General features: G+C 39.4%; 1 protein-coding gene across 3 annotated transcripts in view; it reads right to left on the bottom strand.

Annotated features, from left to right (window-relative positions):
- The window catches only part of Mtm1 (myotubularin 1), a 131,788-nt gene that overhangs the window by 30,778 nt on the left and 80,038 nt on the right, over nt 1-20,972 (bottom strand). For 2 of the 3 annotated variants that reach the window (XM_041640982.1, XM_041640984.1), the window contains exons 7-10: nt 17,507-17,590; nt 14,923-15,072; nt 10,307-10,495; nt 4,857-5,042 (exon numbers count right to left, since the gene is read on the bottom strand). In XM_041640982.1, coding sequence (XP_041496916.1) covers nt 4,857-5,042; nt 10,307-10,495; nt 14,923-15,072; nt 17,507-17,590 — 609 coding nt within the window. Of the gene's footprint in view, nt 1-4,856; nt 5,043-10,306; nt 10,496-14,922; nt 15,073-15,836; nt 15,892-17,506; nt 17,591-20,972 lie in introns of those variants that run through there. The other variant, XM_041640985.1, reaches the window with a different exon arrangement.

The raw sequence follows: 20,972 nt of genomic DNA, 5'->3' as shown, positions 1-20,972 counted from the left end.
GACATAAAAAAAAAAAAAAACCGTGACTGAAAAACTACCAGCATAAGCAGAACAGATCTTCAAATTTCCTGCTTCACTGAAAAGTCTGCTGGATACTTATGGGCCTGTAGGCTAAAGATGGGTGCCCCAATGTTACAGAACTTTGAGTGATTGTCTGATGTAGGAGGGTCTTCTATCTATCTGTTGCTTTCATTGGTTAATTAATAAAGAAAACTGCTTGGCCCGATAGGTCAGAACATAGGTAGGCAGGGAAGACAGAACAGAATGCTGGGAGAAAGAAGCAGAGTCAGGCAAACGCCATGATTCTCCGGCCCAAGACGGACGTAGGTTAGAATCTTGCCGGTAAGCCACAGTCTTGTGGTGCAACACAGATTATTAAAAATGGGTTAATCAAGATGTGAGAGTTAGCCAGTAAGAGGCTAGAAATAATGGGCCACGCAGTGTTTAAATGAATACAATTTGTGTGTTGTTATTTCAGGGTATAAGCTAGCCAAGTGGCTGGGAGCTGGGCTGCGGGATGCAGCCCGCAGCTCCTCACTACAACTGTCCAGGCAGCAAGATGTCTCTGTCCTTTCTGGAGTTTTGGAAGTTACTTACAATGAACTTCCTGTTAACTTAGGTAATAGTATATCCTTCTGTGGTCTTTGACAGAGTTAATTGCTACATATAGTTAAAGTTTTCCTTAGTTATGATAGAAGGTAATTAGATATAAAACTTTAAACTCACAAAACAAAATGATAGAGTATTTTCCTTAATTTGCCAAATGCAAATGGACTAAATATTATTACTGTAATTTTTTCTTGGTAACTGTTTTGCCATATGTAATTTTACTATGTTAAAGTTAAAACCTTCCTTTTTAACTAGATAGAAAAGGGGAGATGATGTGGGATTCTCCTTAGTATGCTGTCAATATGTTTTATCACCACTGCTTAATGAATAGAGCTGTTTGGGCCAATGGCTTAGTGGAACAAAGCCAGGTGAGAGAGAGAGAGAGAGAGAGAGAGAGAGAGAGAGAGAGAGAGAGAGAGAGAGAGAGAAGAGTCAAGGAGAAGCCATGTAGCTGATGAAAAAGAAGGGCACGCCAGAATCTTACTAGAAGGCTACAGCCTAGTTGTGATACATAGATTGATAAAAAATGGGTTAATTTAAGATGTAAGAGCTAGGTAGGAATACGTGAGAGTCATTGGCCAAACAGTGTTGTAACTAATATAGTTTCTGTGTGATTATTTGGGCCTGAGTGGCCAGGAAATGATGTCTACATACTTGTGCTTTGAAAAGAGAGTTTTTATGCTTCTATCAGGACAAACAATTTAATGTAATCAAAATGCAAAACCTATTCTTTAAAATTAATCATTAGCTGGGCGCACTTCAGCACTCAGGAGGCAGATGCAGGTGGATCTCTGTGATTTTGAGGCCAGCAAAAAAACTCTGGTCTACAGAGTGAGTTCAGGATAGCCAAAGCTACACAGAGAAACTTTGTCTTGAAAACCACCCCCCCCCAAAAACAATAAGTTATTAATAAATTGTTAAAATGAAAACAACAACAACAAAAGGCACCTCTGTCTTGGTAGATGAGTGTAGAGGGAGCTGGGAAAGTGAGGTAAGACGCCTCAGACAGACGCCATAGCTCTGCTCTTTGAGGCAGACGTGATGAAGCTCCGACCCAGGATGGACGTAGGCTAGAATCTTCCCGGTAAGCACACCTTGGGGCGCTACACACATTAATAGAAATGGGCCAAGCAGTGTTTATATGAATACAGTTTGTGTGTTGTTATTTTGGGGCATAAGCTAGCCAGGCGGCCGGGAGCTGGGTAGCAGGAATGCAGCCCACAGCTCCCTCTACAGAATGGTGCCCAACGTGGTTAAATCAGTCCACAAAAAGCCTGAGAAAGCTTGGGAAAGAATAGAGTAAAGCATGTTTTCTTGGTAGCAACAATTTCTCGGGTGGGCTCTGCTTGCTAGAGGCAAGCAAGCACTCTCATCTAAGAGAGGCTTCCTGACACAGCTTTAGCTGCAAAACCCTGCAGCTCTTAAGAGGTTCTGCCACGAAATACTTAAACGGTGTTGATGAAAAGCTGAATGCATGCTTTTTGGTTTTCAGCCGTAGCAGGAAAAAAGCTGCGCCATTTAAAAATGCCGGCTTTCTGGGCCGTCCTGCCAGGGCAAACTCTAACTGTTTGCGGCAGGAGGGCCCAATACAGAGAGAGGACTTGAGTGTTGTCTGTGGACACACTGTTGCAGCTTGCTTGCTGGCAGGGACCTTGAAACTCTGTAGAGTTGTGGCAATGAACACGGCTCTGACCCGTACCTCAGCCACAAGGCTGGAAAGCTAAGGAATGAGCTGGATCTAGCCGGCAAAGCCACGGCTTTAATCCTACCTATATTGTTCAGTAATTTAAAGGCTCGTGTGGTCAGAAAAAAGAGAAAGATACAGTAAAGGGAGATTCAAAAGCAAAGAAAATCTCTAAATGGTTTACAGTGTGCTAAAAATATATGCAGGCTAAAAGTTAAAGTTCTTAAAGTAAAAAACAAAAAGAAAAGGAAGAAAGAGAGTAGTTGGGTGTGGTAGTATAAACCTTTAATCCCAACACTTGGGAGGCAGAGGGAGATTGACCTCTGTGACTTCAAGGTGTGGTAGCACACACCTTTAATCCTAATGCCTGGGAGGCAGAGACATATGGATCTCTGAGAGTTCAAGGACAGCCTGGTCTACAGAGTTATTCCAGGACAAAGGTATACAGAGAACCTGTCTCAAAAAGCAAAAAGTTAAAAGTAAAAATAAATGAAATAGAGGTTAAAATAAAGCTGTACAAAGATGGAAAATACACAGAGAATATTGATACTGTATGCTATTATGCTCTCTTTGAATTGTTTGAATGCTGAGGAAAGAGCAACAGCTGCTAAAAGATACTTGTTTATAAATGCTGCTGAACTAATCCAAGATAGATATTTTGAAAATACCTTGACTTCAGAATTTGGATCTAAGGATATGATACTTTGGAAAAGAGTTTCTTCTTTTGTTTTCACAGAGGATGAGACCCTGTGGATTGCTTCTATCCCAATATGGTATGATGGACCATGCCCTCCTGAAGGGTTGCTGTGAACACCCTCAAAAAATCACTTCACTCAACTGCTGACTGAAATGAATCTAGCACACAGGTTATACCATGAAAGACCTAATTAACAGGGCCCCCATTCAGCAGGAAGCAGTTTGGAGAGAAATAACTGAGTCCATATTCCCAAATATTGTTTATAAATGTTTTTACATTTAAAGGGGGTATGATAGAGATATGAATAATTTGCATTGGTATGGATTTGGCTTTAGTGATATAAATTTAAGGTCAATCTTGCTATATGTATATATATTTCTGATATTGATTAAGGTATTGTGATGGTGTAGCTCATGTAAAAATGTAATGCATATAGGTTGTTAGTGGATAATCATTAATAATAGTCAAGCTTGTAGTTATGTTAGTTAGATTTTCTAGATGTACATAGATATATTTTAGATAGACATTCTTCATATCTTTCAAAGACTACAGAATAGGACATTTAATGTTTTAATAACTTAGGGTTTTTAATTACAATGAGACACGTCTGCTCCTGGCAGCACCAATCTACTTCAAGAAGAAGATGGGCATCGAAGAGGCACCTTATGGAGTTTGATAGCCATTTGGGCAAGAAACTGCTCTTGCCTAGACTGTTGCATAAACTGGACACAGAGAGTCCGCAGAGAGAAGACTACTGAACTTACCTAAAGGTGAGATGATCTTTCGAGGTTCCTGATTCATGAAAGAGTCTGCGAGACATTCTGCAGGACACAGCAGATAGTGACTGAACTGCCTTTGAAATTTCCTGCTTCATTGAAATGTCTGCTGTAAACTATGGGCCTGTAGGCCGAAGATGGATGCCCCAACGGTACAGAGGAACTTTGGGCGGCTGTCCAGGCAGTGAGATGTCTCTGTGATTTCTAGAGTTTTGTAAATTGCTTACTTCTCATTTACTTAGGTAATATTATATCCTTCTGGAGTCTTTGATGGAGTTGAAGAATAGATAGTTATAGTTGTTTTCCTTTGTTATGATAAAAGATAAAATAGATGTAAATATTGTAACTGTAATTCTTGCTTGATAACTGTTTTGTTACATGTAATTTTGTTATGTCAAAGTGAAAGCCTTTCCTTTTTGTTTAAACAGAAAAAGGGGAAATGATGTGGGAAGGTCATTGGTTAGTTAATAAAGAAACTGCTTGGCCTCATAGGTTAGAACATAGGTGGGTGAAGTAAACAGAACAGAATGCTGGGAGGAAGAGGATGTGAGGTAATACGCCTCAGACAGATGCCATAGCTCTGCTCTCTGAGGCAGACGTGATAAAGTTCCGACCCAGGATGAAAATAGGCTATAATCTTCCCCATAATTGCACCTTGGGGTGCCACACACATTAATAGAAATGGGCCAAGCAGTGTTTATATGAATACAGTTTGTGTGTTGTTATTTTGGGGCATAAGCTAGCCAGGCGGCTGGGAGCTGGGTGGCAGGAATGCAGCCCGCAGCTCCCTCTACAGATGAATGATATACCTAATAAAAGTAGGATAGTAAATGGGCTATTTGTAAATAAACCTAAATGAGACTATTTACTACTGACAAGATTAGAAGAGAAAGCTCTATAGACTCTAAACATAAGAGAGAACAATGTGAAATCTTCAATTCAGGCAAGCAAATTACAAAAAAAAAAATCAAGAATCTTCTACTGCAGTTTCTTTTTCCACATATAATTTTTGAGTATTTGAGGAAAAATTTCATTTTTTTCAAAATAAGTACTCTTTTATAGCTGCAAATATTTTTTAAAGTATACTTGCCTTGATATGTTCTAACCAATGAGTAGACTCCAAACTGGACAACCAATGAGATTCTTCAATGTTGGGATAAACAATGTCTTTCACTTTTTTTAAAGATTCACGCATAACGTGAATATTATGAATGTCTAAGAAAGAAAGTTCGGCGTTTTGATATGCATCATCACTTTCATATCCTCCTCCTGTTGCCTAAGAAACAATAAGTTTATAATCAGTTAGGCTTTCTATTTTATTAGTACCTTAGCCAAAATGTCTCATAAATTATTTACTTTCAAAATTTTAATTCAAACCCCTCTAATTTAAATAGTTAATGTGATTTTTGACTTCTTCTGCAGTACAAAGTCTCAATAACCTGTGTCATACTTTAAGTTAGAGAAAAATATGGAATGCTGGCAATTTCTTAAGGGGGGGGAACTGAATTCATCAAACAGTATTCCCTTTAAAATATTCTGTAACCATTGGTTCTTCTAGATCTGGAAAAGCAAGAACAGGTTGTGAAAAGTCTTCCTCCATCAATTTTGTTGATATCATTGTATTGTTTGGGGGAAGGAGTAGCCAGCCATACTAATGCAGTAGCAGGCACTCCAACATTGTAAGCATTCTCATAGGCTAAAATGTATTAGGGGAAATCAACTTTTGTAGAAGTCACCTTTTGATGAGGCTCTATGTTGCTGTGTTTTGTAATTTTACCTCTTATAGGAATGCTACAAGATAGATGTTAGTATGCACAATTTGCACTCCGGAAAGTAGAAACTAAGAGGTTTACTTATTCCAAAGACATGCAAGTAATAAACAGAATTTAAGACTGCTTTCATTTCAACATAGAAACCATTTCCATTGTATCCCAAATATATTTCCACTATACAAACATCAAGCTACACATAGTGGGCCCACAAGAGTCTAAGAGGGACAAGATGGCTACCACCTACCATTTGAAGCATTGCTGTTATCTTTGTGGCACTACATACTAAACTCAATGCCTTGTATATGCTAAGCAATTGTTCTACTATGAAATACTGAGTTCATTTGTACTAAGTGAAGTCCACTTGCCAGGGTGAACTTCAGTTAATCACCACAACAATGTGAAAAAATATCCATTTCCACAATAATGAAAAGAGACATTATAAATTTGTTTAGGAATGTGGCTGTACTTTCCTTAAAGGATTTTGAAATGTCACGGGATAGGTAAATTTGGGCCCTTTAAGAAAACCTGAAAGAGATCTGAGATTTTTAAGAGGTACTAACTTTAGACTGCCTGTAGGAGGAGCACAGGGAAACAGGGGGACTGGAGAGGAAAGGGGCAGGCAAATGTGTCATCCCCACAATAGCCCTCTTTTTCTGCATATCAATGTTAGGAAGATAAGCCAGTAGCTAGAGCTGGAAAAGCAAAGCAAGCTGGGCCCCATGCCTCAGGTTTACTGTGTTAGGGGAAATCTCACAGAAAAAGGAAGGATATCACCTGAACTTCACACCTAAAAACCTATGTGTCAGAACCGAGGCCTCAGTTTCCTAACACTCTAGAGGAGAAAGCATATTCAGGCATGAATGCTTCTTTTAAGCTTCATTTACATATCATCAGCAAGAAGTTAATGGGATCCCTTTGTTGTTGATTTTTTTTTTTTTTTTGGATTTTTCAAGACAGGGTTTCTCCGTAGCATTTTTTGGTTTCTGTCCTGGAACTAGCTCTTGTAGACCAGGCTGGCCTTGAACTCACAGAAATCCGCCTGCCTCTGCCTCCCGGGTGCTGGGATTAAAAGTGTGCGCCACCACAGGCAGCCCTGGCTATCTTGGAATTCACTCTGTAGATCAGGCTGGTCTCAAATTCAGAGGTTTGCCTGCTTCTGCTTCACGAGTGCTAGAATTAAAGGCTTGTGCCACAACTGTATGGCTGATTGCTTTTTTTTGTTTTTATTTATTTATTTATTAAAGATTTCTGCCTCCTCCCCGCCACGGCCTCCCATTTCCCTCCCCCTCCCCCAATCAAGTCCCCCTCCCTCATCAGCCCGAAGAGCAATCAGGTTTCCCTGACCTGTGGGAAGTCCAAGGACCGCCCACCTCTATCCAGGTCTAGTAAGGTAGCATCCAAACTGCCTAGGCTCCCCTAAAGCCAGTACATGCAGTAGGATCAAAAACCCATTGCTATTGTTCTTGAGTTGGAACACCTGACTGAAATCTCAAGGTCCAAATCAGGAGCAGAAGGAGAGGGAGCACTAGCAAGGAACTCAGGACCGCGAGGGGTGCACCCACACACTGAGACAATGGGGATGTTCTATCGGGAACCCACTAAGGCCAGCTGGCCTGGGTCTGAAAAAGCATGGGATAAAACCAGACTTGCTGAACATAGCAGACAATGGCTGATTGTTTTAAAGACAGGGTCTCACACTGTACCACAGGCCTGCCTAGAACTCACTATCTAGCATAGGCTGGCCTCAAACTCATCGCAATCCTCCTGCTTTTGCATTCCAAGTGCTGACATAATAGGTGTGATCCACCACACCCATTTTTTATTTTCCCTTTTTAGTCATTGTTTTGTTTCTAATGTGAGTGTCAGATCTCCTGGAACTGGAGTTACAGACAGTTGCGGGTGCTGGGACCCAACTTAGTTTCTCCGGCAGAGTAGTACATACTCCTAATCACTAAGCCATCTCTTCAGCTCCTATTTGCCACTTAAAAAAGAGCTTTTTGTTAATAAATCAGTAGACGAATGTTATCACCTCCCTCTCTTTCTGGCTGTCCACACCTTGTGGAAGAAGGCCAGAGTTACTGGCATCTGCCTGGCAGTCGCTTCTGCAAACTGCAGGCACAGACCTGGCAAGTAAGAGCTGGGTTATTTTAGCTAGCTCTGCAAGCTTATATATAATGCAATGACATATTCACCCTCCCGTAGACAGAGGGCCTGCACCTCTGCATGTGTGGCTGTTACATAATTATGGGATTTTTCAGAGATGCCTGACACTGGAGTTCCTTTCATAAATAACTGAGCATGATGTGTTAAAAAAAAAAGCAAAAGGAAAAAATACATGTTTTAGTCATTGCCAAAGTTTCTGGCAAAACCAGACATTAACACAGCTCTACTTTAATTCAGCACAGTGCTCTGTCCCAAAATAGAAACCATGTAGTGCTAGACCTTCCCAACCCTGGGCTTTGTTTAATTGAAAATGATGTGATGTTGCCGATTACATCTAAATATCCACAAGGGAGGAACAATTATTAGGGGCCAAGAGAACAGAAGTCAGCAAGGGTAAAAATCAATTAGTCAAGCACAGACTGAGTTCCAGAAAGTTCAAATTCTCCATCTCTGGTTACCTTTGAAGTCTTCCCTTTGGTTTTTCTTTCTTCAACAAAAGTGAACAACCCAAATTATCTAGAATGTTATAAAGTGCCAAAGGCCTGTTGCTATGGATATAGACAACTAGTGGAAAGACAGAGCTTGGAGGAGAGGTTTTAAGAATGACCCAGAGTGCTTTAAGGTTTAGGTGTTCTAGTTTTTTTCCTTAATATTTTCCCTCTTCTCATTCCTAAGAGGACTAGAAACAGAGGCTTATTTCTCCAGTATTAAAAAGGCATTTAAGAATTCTGTTGCTATAATGAGCTTTAGAGTTTAATATAACTAAGGTATTCATCTCACACACTTTAATATTTTAAAATATTCTTTCTAAATACTTTATTTTAATGTTACATTATATCTATTTCAGGCTAAATAAGTACATGGAAATATTGTAGTTTATACATGTGATCACCCTGAATTATATATGAAGGATAATGGGATTCAAAATATATAAAATTAAGGATAATTTGAGAAGATATTGAGATTTAATTTCCTAAATCCTTTACTTATAATTTCTAATTGACTTACCAATTCAACTTCATGACTGTTTTACATAGAAGTTTGAAATTATTTCTCTATAAACTCCAACTGTGTTAACAAATATCTCGTCTAAAGCAAACATGAAGCCAGGGCAGGCAGCCCAGGATTAAATGTGTAGGACAGCTGAGGCACAGACTGAGCAGAGCCGAGCGCCCCCACCCCCCACTCACAGTCTAACACACCCTAGGGGAAAAAGGCTTCATGCACATTCCATTTCAGAAATTGCTGCATCTATCTGGGCTGCTCAAGGACTTGCTTTGCTTTCAGGTTCTTATGATGGGTTCTGAATAATTGAAGATGTCAGATAAATGACCTTGGGATGAGCAAAGCATTAAAGATGATGAAATTTAAGTCTACAGCTAAAGAGAATAAATCTGAAAGACAGAATGTGGGAGTGAGCAACTTGGACAGACTTACCTGTGAGCATTTGTTAACAACACAGGGAAAGATGGGAGAATCAAAAACACAAAACCAGAAACAAGGCAAGGTAGTTTAATTTTAGTATTTGAGAGGCTGAGGTTGGAGGATTGTCATAAATTCTAAACCAGACTAGACTAAACAGTGAGACCCCCACATAAACCAACCAACCAAACAAACAAACAAAAACACAAACAAGCCATTAAAAGGCCCTGAAGCAAGGTAGGCCTGTCATCACTTATAAAGGGCATAGAGCTTCTTTTTACAACAGCTTCTGGGGCAACACCATACAGTCACTGATACTTGCAGTGATGACCCTAATCCACTTGAAGTATATTTCACATACTCTGTTTCAAAAGGCAAAAAGTGAATTAAGATTTATATTTTGAAAAACTCAACTTCTGTGTTGGTAATTATAAAATTCATACACAGATCTACTCATTTCTTTAACTATCTTCTATAAATGATAGTTTATGGGTACAGATGGTATACACAAGGAAGTCTTCAGATAAAATTATAAATTTCAGATTTTAATAATAGCAGCTTCTCACAATTCCTGAAGATACCCCACCAGTTCACACAATGAGTAGCTACAGCCACAAGGGATTCAAAGACTACTTTTGCATAAGACTCTAGGACAAAGCCACTTTCATTACAGTTCTAGACATGCCATTTAAGGAAGGCTTGCTTTGGCTTGTATTGGCTTGTTCATTTTGTGATTTTTAGCTGTTTCCTTGTTTTCGACAGGATCTCAATGTTTAGTCCTGGCTGGCTTGGAAATCATGGCAATCCTCCAGCCTTAGCCTCTCCAGTACTAAGATTATAGGCTTAAACTACCTAGGATCCTCCTGCCTCTGTCTCCTTGGTGCTAGGGTTATGGGTGTTACAGGTGTATATGACTAGGCTTACCATTCATAGTATTTCTTTTGTTATTGTTCATTCATTCACTTTTTTGTAAGTTAAGTTAGCCTAGAACTCATTATGCAGCTGAGGATGCTCTGATTTACCCGCCTCCATCTTCCCAGTGCTAGAATTACAGTTATGTGCTCAGTGAGAATGTGACTTAAAAAATTACATAAAAATTCAAAGTAAATCCACATTATGGGAAAACCATTCATGGAAAACACTGCAGATCATATTAAGTTAGGTGTCCATTGACTGCACTCACCTTGTTGGCCACTGCATTTACACTGGGTCGTGCGTCATAAATCGTGAGCTTAGAAAGCTGTCTGTTAGTTTCCCTGATCACATCCAGATATTTTTCGTCATCTTTGTTTCTTTTTCCACTCATACCGACCAGAGGCTGACTGCAGCGCATAATGACCATCTTGTTTTCTGGATGAATCCATGACAGTACCTACGGTTAGTTCAGAAAGTTTAATCTAGCGAGTCTCCAGAAGTCATTAGAACTGACAATCATGAAACAGCATACTTGCTCACTAGTCATTTTCACTGTGCATGGCATCAGAACACATACATTTAACACAACTTCTCAGAAACAATCAGAACAGTCAGTTTTATCAGCCTTTGTTTTAAAATTAACACTATAAATTGATGCTTACCACAATAAAGCTGAATTATTTGAAAGGATATATAAACCGATTGCTGGCACTGGAATTTGGTAGCTTGTGCTGTCCTTGTTATCATATAAAAACAACTTAAACAATAAGTGAAGGGTAAAGGCAATCACTGTATTACCCATAGAGGTGACTTATGTCTACCAGTCCTTTCCCAATGGTCCTGATCTTAGAATGCAACAAAGGAGGAAGAAAATACAAGGGAAGCAAAGAAAGAATTGCTACCAGGAGAGCTACCACTCTCCACCATGAAGTCTGGATCCCAATGCCTAAAAGGGCGTATGTGGCCACCCTCAAGAGCCAGTCTTCAATTGATTGGCAAGCCTAGACCATGTGATGCTGGGCTTCTTAGCTCACTCAAAGCATATAAAAGTTTGCACATAAATAGTAGCTGATAACATAATGTCTTGAAAAGTACTGAGCTGGATACTGCAGGTAATTCTGAAGATGTGGGGGAGGCCTAGTTTTCATTCTCATTTTCCTTAGTTTCCTTACAGTAGGATAGTGGACAGTAGTACTTAACTGATACTTCAAAATGGCTCAAGTGCTTCCAACACAAAGCAATGATAACTATCTGAGGTGATGGATATGCCAGTTAACTTGATCTGGTCAGTACATATTATACATATTATATATAGCTTGAGTTAGTCAGTACATGTTTTATATATATATATATACATATATTTGCATATATATGTGTATATATATACTGTTATAGTACACTGAGTCCTATAAATATGCATAACTACGGCAGTGTGGCACTGAAAAGTCAAATGTGAATGTTTATGAATATGAAGGATATACAGAGAGCAATCAGTTCTCCTGTGGTGCTACCCTCAGGCACTGAACTTATGACCCTCCCTGGTCAGATGGAGAGAATAATAATGACCTCAAATGGCTTCTGGGAGGACAAAAGAAGAATGTCCATAAAGTATGCAATAGATGTGAGCTCACATTAGCTTCTAGAGGCAGGCTCCAGAGCCAGCAAAATCAGTTCCCAAAATGAGGAAACACAGACACAAAGATGAAACAACAAAACCATTTGGGCTCACTTAATATAAGATCAAATATTCTGATGGCTTTGAAGTTATTCCTCTAAAATGGCAAGTAACATACATAGATGCTTAACAATACAGTTTTATTATGATGCTGATGCTGCAAGTTTCTCACTTCTGGAAATTGTCACATTATACTAAGAATGTATGTTTATGCCCATGCTAGAGATCTGGCCATGTCAAGGATGCTCAGACCTTAGGAAGTCCTGGGAAATTCACTGGCCTACCTTAAAATTCCACCTTCTATCACACAGCATGGTTTTCAGATCTGTCAACTGGTATGGGAGCTCCTTCTGTATATGTGCTGTTTTTATTGGTTAATGAAGAAAGAAATTTCAGGGCAGAACAGAGCAAGGCAGGGAAAACTAAACTGAATGCTGGGAGAAAGAAGGCAGAGTCCATGTAGCCGTGAACAGATGAGCCAGAATCTTGCTGGTAAGCCACAGTCATGTGGTGATACACAGATTAATAGAAATGGGTTAAATTAAGATGCAAGAGCTAGCCAATAAGAAGCTAGAGCTAATGGGCCAAGCAGTGATTTAATTAATAATGGTTTCTGTGTGATTATTTCAGGGCTGAGTAGCTGGGAACGAACAAGAGGCCTCCTCCTACAACAGCCCACCTACTTCCAATGGCCTGTATAAGACTGTGCTTGTATGAATCCTGTCATGGGTATACTCATGAGGCCCACTGAGGATTTATAGGCAGTCTACAGGAGCTAGGGGACAGTGGCTCATTCTGGATTTACTTTTTGTGCATGCATGTTTTACCTGTATGTATGTCTGTGTACTACACACATGTCTGGTTCCTTCAGAGGCCACAAGGGGTGCCTGATGCCATGGAATTGAAGTTAGAGATTGATGTGAGCCACCACATAGTTGCTGAGAAGCAAAGCCTGGTCTACTGTCAAGAGTAGCTTGAGCTATTTTTTTTTTTTTGTTTTCTTGAGACAGGGTTTCTCTGTAGCTTTGGAGCCTGTTCCAGAACTAGCTTTTTTAGACCAAGCTAGCCTTGAACTCGCAGAGATCTGCCTGCCTCTGCCTCCTTCTACCATTAGACAGGTGGATCTCTTAAGTTTGAGGCCAGCCTGGTCTACAGTGTGAGCTCCAGGACAGCCAGAGCAGTTACACAGAGAAACCCTGTCTCAAAAAAACCAAAATAAATAAATAAGTAAATAAATAGAAGATATATTGCTAGGGAAGAAAAGTAGTCTGGGATCCAAATTAAAGGACAGTTCAGTATTAGTTCTCAATAAGTGGCAGGGTAGTTTTTGCTTACCAGTGTTTTCTAAGTATCTCAAATGAGTATATATCACTTATCCATTAACAGTATCTATAAAATTAAGACAAGTCTGCTTGTTTGAGAAAAGGAATACATATCCATTAACATAAATATAATGCAAGTGTATGAGTTCACTAACCAATGGTATTTTATTATCATATGTACCTGATTTGTGTTTAAGTAATTATTACCAATTATTTTTGTATTTTTATGTTTGTTGTTAAAGGACCCATAACTGGCATATCCATTTTCTGGACAAATGTTCTGAGACCTACTGTCAAGAGTCACACAATCAGAAGGTATTCTAGAAACAGCATATGACCAGGCTTATAATAATAACGGATTACTATAAAATTAATATAATGGCTTGCTTTTAATATTTTTTTAAGAAAAATAAGTAAGTAACCTCACAAAGAGAAAAACAACATGTTCATTATTTTTCCTACACTGTACTCTCACTCATGAAGAGCAACAGAGACTACAGGATCATGATGGTAGACTGAGATCAATGGCTTAGGCCCAACTGTCTCATTTTTTGTCCTGTCCCATACGCCACGAAAAACACAGACAGACAGACAGACATAATCTTTTACACAGCAGAAGGCTAAATAGTTAGTGGCACAAACCCATACATACTAGCCCAGTTCTCCATTCCTGGTATAGGCAAAGCATATACCAAAAGACAAGTGTCTGGCGTCACAGTAGTATAGTCTGCTTTTCTACTACAGAAAAACATGTCCAAGTGGAATATAAGAAGACAGAACTTCTAACTCTAGCTTCACATTCTAACAAAATGAGTTAAAGAACATCCTTTCAAGTCCAATTTGATCAGGAAAATATGAAAAGACACTAATCAGAGAAGCAAGAGAATTTAAAAATTAAAATTCCTCATAGGCTGACAATACATGAAGTTTTTCCAAAAAATATCCTTTTAAGGACAAGAATGTCTACACTTAGAAGTCAAAGGCAAGGTGACATTAAATCTTAATTTCTTCAACCACTTTTTTTTTATCTACTAATTCAAAACAAAACCCAATGTACTTATTATGACAGCTCTTGAAAATTAACAGGGGAAGAAAAAAACAATCTCTAAATTTTTAGTCAATAAAATTTATGCACCTAGTAGAAACTATGACATGTCCATAAATATTTAAGGACTGAAAAAGAACTTTGTGAGCTAGGTTCAGTGACATGGTAGCATAACATCTGGAATAATCTGTACTTGACTCCAGTTTGTTAAGGGGATGGAGGCAGCCTGCAAACAGGATGCAGATAAGCACATCCTGGAGGCGGCATAAAAGCCTGCACTAACACACATTCTAATAGTCGGGTCTTTTCGTTGCTGCACACTTTACCCGACAGTTAGCAAGAGCCTGCATTTTGTCAGGTCCTGTGCCATAATGATGACAGTAACCAAGAACCTGACTTTTCTTCCCTACATCCCGGAGTTAAAGTGTACCATTCTCACTGGTACTCTCATTTAGAGCTCATTCCCTGCCTTCCTTCTACACCCTGGATTCAAGACTCCTAGAAGGCAGGTGTTCGTTCTTCTCCCATTTCACAAGGTGCTACACTTGCAGTAGGAACTTGATAATTACTCCTCAGAATGAAAGTTGGGAACAAAAATGCTCTGGACACTCGGGAGGCAGTGGCAGGCGGATCTCTGTGAGTTCGAGACCAGCCTGGTCTACAAGAGCTAGTTCCAGGACAGGCTCCAAAACCACAGAGAAACCCTGTCTCGAAAAACCAAACCAAACCAAACCAAACCAAACAAAACAAAACAAAAAACAAAAATGCTTTGTGAAATACAGGACTACAGTTTTCATGAAAGAAAAGGCATTCTCTGGGGGGAAATGTGACATGGTACTCACAGGAATCCGATTCCGGGATCTAAAAATTGCAACTCTCCTGAGGTCATCATCTGAGGTCCGATAAGGAACCACCAAAAGAGCGGGGTATGTGTCACACAGTTCATAGCACTTATTAATAAAAGTTATCCTCCAATGGCGATCGGGCAGCCCCTGCAGGACAAAAGAGAATGTAAGCCAGCATGAAATGACTTTATCTCTGCAACATCTGGGCTCTTTCTTCTAACATTATGTGTGCATGCCTCTTTGACCACAGAGTGATTGGCAGCCTACCTATTTACAATAAGGATGTCAAATCAATAATTCAGACAACATGAGAACATGGACAAAACACTGGTCGATTCCAGAAACTGAACTATCTCTCATAACTATAGGTTCTATGGAATTTGACGTCTTCCTTTATTTCACGTAGACATATTCTTTATTTCTTGTGCAATACAGATAAGCCTATTTCATCTCCTAGCCATGTACCCCTCCCCTTCCATTCCAAAGGAAAGTGCCATGGGCAGTGTTAACCTATGTCTACGTGAGGGTAGCAACTTCCTCTCCCTGCTCCAAATAAGAGAGAATGATGCAGTCTGCTCCCAAGTGGAAAGAGGGTAAGACCATGAGAAAAAGCACTGGGGGGGGGGAGGGTAAGGAAACCCTTCTGGGAAAGCTCATTTCGCCACCTCCGATAAGTTGTTTAAATCAAGAGGCTAGAGACCCAGGATCACTCGGTAACTTGTGTGAAGAGTGAAGTCATTAGTATTTTAAGCAGACTGCTAGTATGATAGGGAGACACAGACGTCACCCCTGCATCAACTATGAACAATAACCAGAGGTGGTGGAATATTCTTTCTCCATACTCACAAATGCACAAGTACACACATGAACATGAGCTAGGTGGGTGTTTGCTTTGGGGACAGACATTGTACCTGTTCTTTAGGTCTGGCCCTATGTACCACGACCAAACAGATGTTGAGTCTGATGCTGAGTCCAATTAGAGAGTTTTAAGTCCCATCAGAAAGTTATAAGAAAAAAAAGATTGAATATAATGGCAGTCTATATAACAAAATACCTACAGAAATTCATCTATGCATGCAATTCTTAAAAAACAGAATTTTTTTGGTTTCAAGCTAGAAGCTCAAACTAAAGGAAAGTGTTACTATTGTCAACTAAAGACAAATAAGGTAAGAGAGTTTCCTAATAACATCAGAGAGACTTGTTTCTAAAGCATGAACAATATTCTAATGGTCTTTCTCTCATCTCAGTAGTCAGTCTAGAAGAGAGGCCATGAAAAGGAGAGCTACACACCCTTCGAAAACTCAGTAGACTAAAGCTGAGTCACAGGCTCCCTGCTAACTATATTCTAGAGCGAGACCTCCCTTCTCCGACCCCAGGGTATAACATCTGCTGATGGAAGTGCGAGCCACTGACCAAAACTGAAAATGGAAGTCAAGCAGGGTCATGGTGGTCAAGTGGTGGCTGGGAAGTTCTTCACAAGCTTAGGGTTCTCGAATAGCACTTTGTGTTCACTTGCTTTTCATACAACGCAACTGGCCTTAATTTGATTCTTGAAAGCTCATTTCATAACATTTCCAAATTATTTTAAGAACCTCATAGAAGAAATATGAAAAATTCCATTGCAAAACTTGTAGTTGTACCACAGAATTGGTTATATTAGAGGTCAAATTGTGGTTTTGTTACATAATATGCTTGTTTGTGACATTCTTTATGAAAGTTCTAGAAGACATTTTCCCTTAGTCTGTGCAGGGTGTGTATGACACATGCATGCACATGATGCACCTGTACATACCACTGTTTATATTTGTATGCACACATACAAAAGCCAAATGCTGATGTCAGCTCCCTTCATATATTCTTCTCTAGCTTATCTTTTGAAACAGGAACCTTGCTGAACTTGGAGCTCAATGATTGGCTAGACTGGCTCAGGCCAGAGAGCCCCTAGGATCTTCCTGGATCTCCTTCCAGAGCTGGGATTACAGGTGTAGGCTGCCACATTTAGCTTTCTCCAAGGGTTCTGGGATCCAAGCTCAGATTGTCATGCTGCAAAATCTTTACTAATGGAGTCATTTCCCTAGCCCAAAGTTCATGTTCTTATTATAACACATGAACATACATGCAGGTGACATTTACATGAATATATTAAAACTATGTGGATATTATATATTAATTGTAAGAATAAAGTTCTAACTCATTTGATTCTGTAATTCAGAACATATATAATTTAAATAAAAAGATCAGTAATATTTAAGCTTATACATACACACAGAGGAATGTATAGAAGTTTGACTTTTCTAGACCCTAAGTATTTAACTCATTTCATAAACACCACAAAATGGATGTTCCTCATCTAGGAAAGGAAGCAGAACCCAGCCATTCAGCTTTCAATGCGGCTTTCAGAATGAGCTTGCTAGATACAAAAGGAAAATAATGAACAATATTTTACAAAATGTGGATACCACAGCCATGAACACATATTAGGTAACGCTTTTATTTATTCTAAGACGATGACTAACAATATCATGTCCCTATGCATGTTTGCAATTCAACACACTCCAGACAACAGTATTTATCGACTTACCTGCCTTCTGTATTCTGCAAGTGGATTATAAACAGACCACCCATCCACATTAAACTTCTCTTCATTTAAAAATGCAAACAATGGCTAGAAAAGGCCAGAAACAAAGGAAGTTAGAGTTCAGTGTGAAACAACAGTCTATTAATAGTTCATACTTTCATTTTCCCAAAATAGATTTCAAAGATTTGCTAACCATGAAATTTCAACTCAACTTGAGACTTACAAAAAAGAAACAACTGTAGAAAATTCAAATCAGCTTTATATTAACTTTTATCTTCAGGGAATAATTACTTTTAAAACCTCAATTTTCTATGGCAACAAATGTCACTTGTTTTTAACCACACACACACACACACACACACACACACACACACACACACACACACACACACACCAGATTTCCAGACTAAAAAGTACCCATGAATTTTAAAAATTATTATCAACTGAGCACTTGAAAGTCACTACAAAAAATAAGAAATCCAAGAATGATTATTAAATAGTGTACCTGCCTCAAGAGACTGTCATGACATGTTTATCTATTTAAAAAGAGACAGAAAATTAAGAAACTTTTAATTAACTGCTCTCTATGAATTCTGAATCAATATTCTGGCCTCTGAAATGACAAAATTCTGACCTCTCAAGGCACTATTGATAAATTTCCTAGCTTCAAATACCATCTGTCCCCCAGTGACCATTCTAGTCCTTGCTCTGGAAGTGGCTATCTAAGTGTCAACTCCGTAACACCCCAGGTACCTCAGAGGCACGAGCTGGGAGTGAGAGTGACTCGAAGGCTAATACCACAAACCAAGTCCTTTGCCTCCACCTCACAGTCCAGTTCTTCCCAGTGTCTTCAGGTTAGTCCATGAGAACTCACCCTCCTGGGTTACTGTGCTGCCGGTCTCAGCACCAGCTGCCTACCCCTCTGCTTAGCACGGTAACTCGGAATTACTTCCATTTTCAACTTTTAGCTCTAAGATCAGAGCAACAATGCTATAGCATTAAGTTAGGTCAAGGCATTACCCTGCCAAAATCATCCCATGCCTTCCCATTTGGCTCATGGCAAAAGCTGAAGTCTTTCTAATGGCCCACATGGCTGTCTGCCATCTGGCCACTTCTAGATCCTCTATACATAGTTACTAAAACAGAGCTTGGTCTGTTTTTGACTGAGGAGCACAGTGAATACCTAAAGCCCCTGCAAATCCTGGAGATGTTGTGACTAGATGCTTGTTCAATAGGCATCTATCTCCCTATCCATTTTCTTCTGTTAACTACTCTGAATGCCAGTGCCCCTTTCCCCACATTACATGGAATTTCTGGAAGAGTCTTTGCAGCAATAGTTTTATTTTAGGGTAAAATCTGATCACCAACATGCTGGAACCCATTGTCTTCTTGATTTTTTCCAAGTATGCAGCACACTCATGCACTCTAACAGTGTCAGACCTAAGTGTCATATTACATACTGGGTAGCATGCATCTCACATATTAGTCATGGCATGGACCACCTAAGAATCTGATCAAGGCCCCAGCCTGATACGGAATTAATGCTTAAGTTTTCGATGCCAGTGGGAAGAAGAAATGAGGTCTGTTCATGGATATCTATCTCAGACTTTGGCAAGAACAGCAGTAACATGTGTAGTGGACCTTTCTAGTCATAAGCAGAAAATCTGGCACACAACTAAGCAGTCTATCGGTTACATATCATCACGTTGAACACCTGATACCATCATAGTCAGTATCTGGGGTGGGTAAATCCTCACTATCCCTGAATGCTAGGCTCTGGGCAGAGTTGTAGATGGCACGTAATTTGAGAATTAAGGATGTGTAGCTACACACTTTGTAAGAAAACAGTTTTTGACTTCTTGAAATAAGTCCCTGACTCCTGCATGACTTTAGGAGCTTCAACTTTACTTTTCTGAATCTCTCTCATGAAGCACAAGTGAACATGAAACCACTTTCAATACAAATGCTATTTCTGAACCAATGGCTTAGATAAAGTTTCTCCTAGAGAAATCAACTGTAGGAATGTTTTTAATAGGCCAGCAGCACTTTCTAGGCACATTACTATTTCTTAATCTTTGACAGCAACACTTCCTTGTTGCCTTGGGCATTCCTTGATGTATCTTACATGAATATTATTGCAAAATTTTCAGAAGATTAAAGGTATATGGTCAAAATTGCCACCATCTCTGTATTTCCCTTAACACCTTGGGCTAAAGAGAAATCAACATACAGGCAATGGTATTTTTTGTCATTAGTACAAAAACAAGACAAGGCCTCCATCAGCTCTCTATCAGATGGCCTTTCTCAAGACATTGCTTCTACAATGACACTTCACAGTGTGCACTGGGTCACAGGAGTATGCAATCTGCAGCTAATACATGTGTCGCACAATAGCTATCAAAGAGGCTAACACATTTGTAGGTCACCTTGTCTCAGTGTCAGGTCTCACTCTCCCCGTGGAAGGCAGCAAAGAGCTCCTAGTTCACTCTGAAACTAGGAGCCACGCATGCACCTCAAATACTTTGGAAAAAACATTTTAATCACATAATTGCTAAAATTTCTCTTCAGGAAGTTATATAAGCATCACGTGTGATGCTGTATCTGAGCCTGGGGTGGAAAACAGTAGAAGCTTAAACCACTATTTTCACCGTTCCAACAAATTATCTTTTAATTATAGGGAAACATGCTTTAAAAAGCATTCCATAAACCATTTGGCTCAAGTGAAGTAACCATTCTAGAACAACAGATGCTTATAGTTTTCAAAGCAGAACATACTGGGACTTTTTCTCGATGTTTTTCTTTTTTCCTTAAAGATCTAGATAAGAGAAAGAAGCAAGAATCTTACAATGTAAGCTCACTGCTGCATAACATGAAGGCAAATAACTACAGAAAATAAAACAAGTATTAAGCAGGAAATCTAAGTTAACAACATCCAAATCCATACACCAGTATATCACTAAAAAGTACAAAGTCCCCCACAAGTGGTAACTTATTACTAACTTAACTCAAGTTCCTGTCTGAAAAACATTTTAACCTGAAGTTAATGGGTTACCCAACTTGAGATTTTCAGCTAGCATTTTATTTTCTACTTTAGACAATACATTTTAGAGTTTTGAGGTCATTAGCATTTCATTAGTGAATTGACATTCCCAAATATAACCTTGGTGGGTCTGGTTTTGCCTCTCCATCTGAGAAGTGATGTCTCATTGAGAGAACATAACCAGGCCTAGAGCACTTTCTATTCCAAGCATCAAGCAAGCAGTGCCATTTGCTGAGTAGGTGAGGATGCCGCCCACTCTGTAATTTGCCACATACCCAGGTGAGGATGATATCTACTTTTTTGACTGCCTAAGCACTGATTCAATTTCTTTGCCCATGGAAAACTCAAAAAGGATTCGGTCCTAGCCTAATTTTTGCCAGGAATTGGTGATGTGCTGTTTGTCAGTATGCTCTTTGTAGCTTCCTCCTG

This window comes from Microtus oregoni, unplaced genomic scaffold, assembly GCF_018167655.1.
Source record: "Microtus oregoni isolate MIOR12 unplaced genomic scaffold, Mior012 000067F_000, whole genome shotgun sequence".
In the NCBI taxonomy this organism is placed as follows: domain Eukaryota; kingdom Metazoa; phylum Chordata; class Mammalia; order Rodentia; family Cricetidae; genus Microtus; species Microtus oregoni.
Note: the sequence above shows the minus strand (reverse complement) of the source record. Positions and strands in the feature narration are given on the sequence as shown.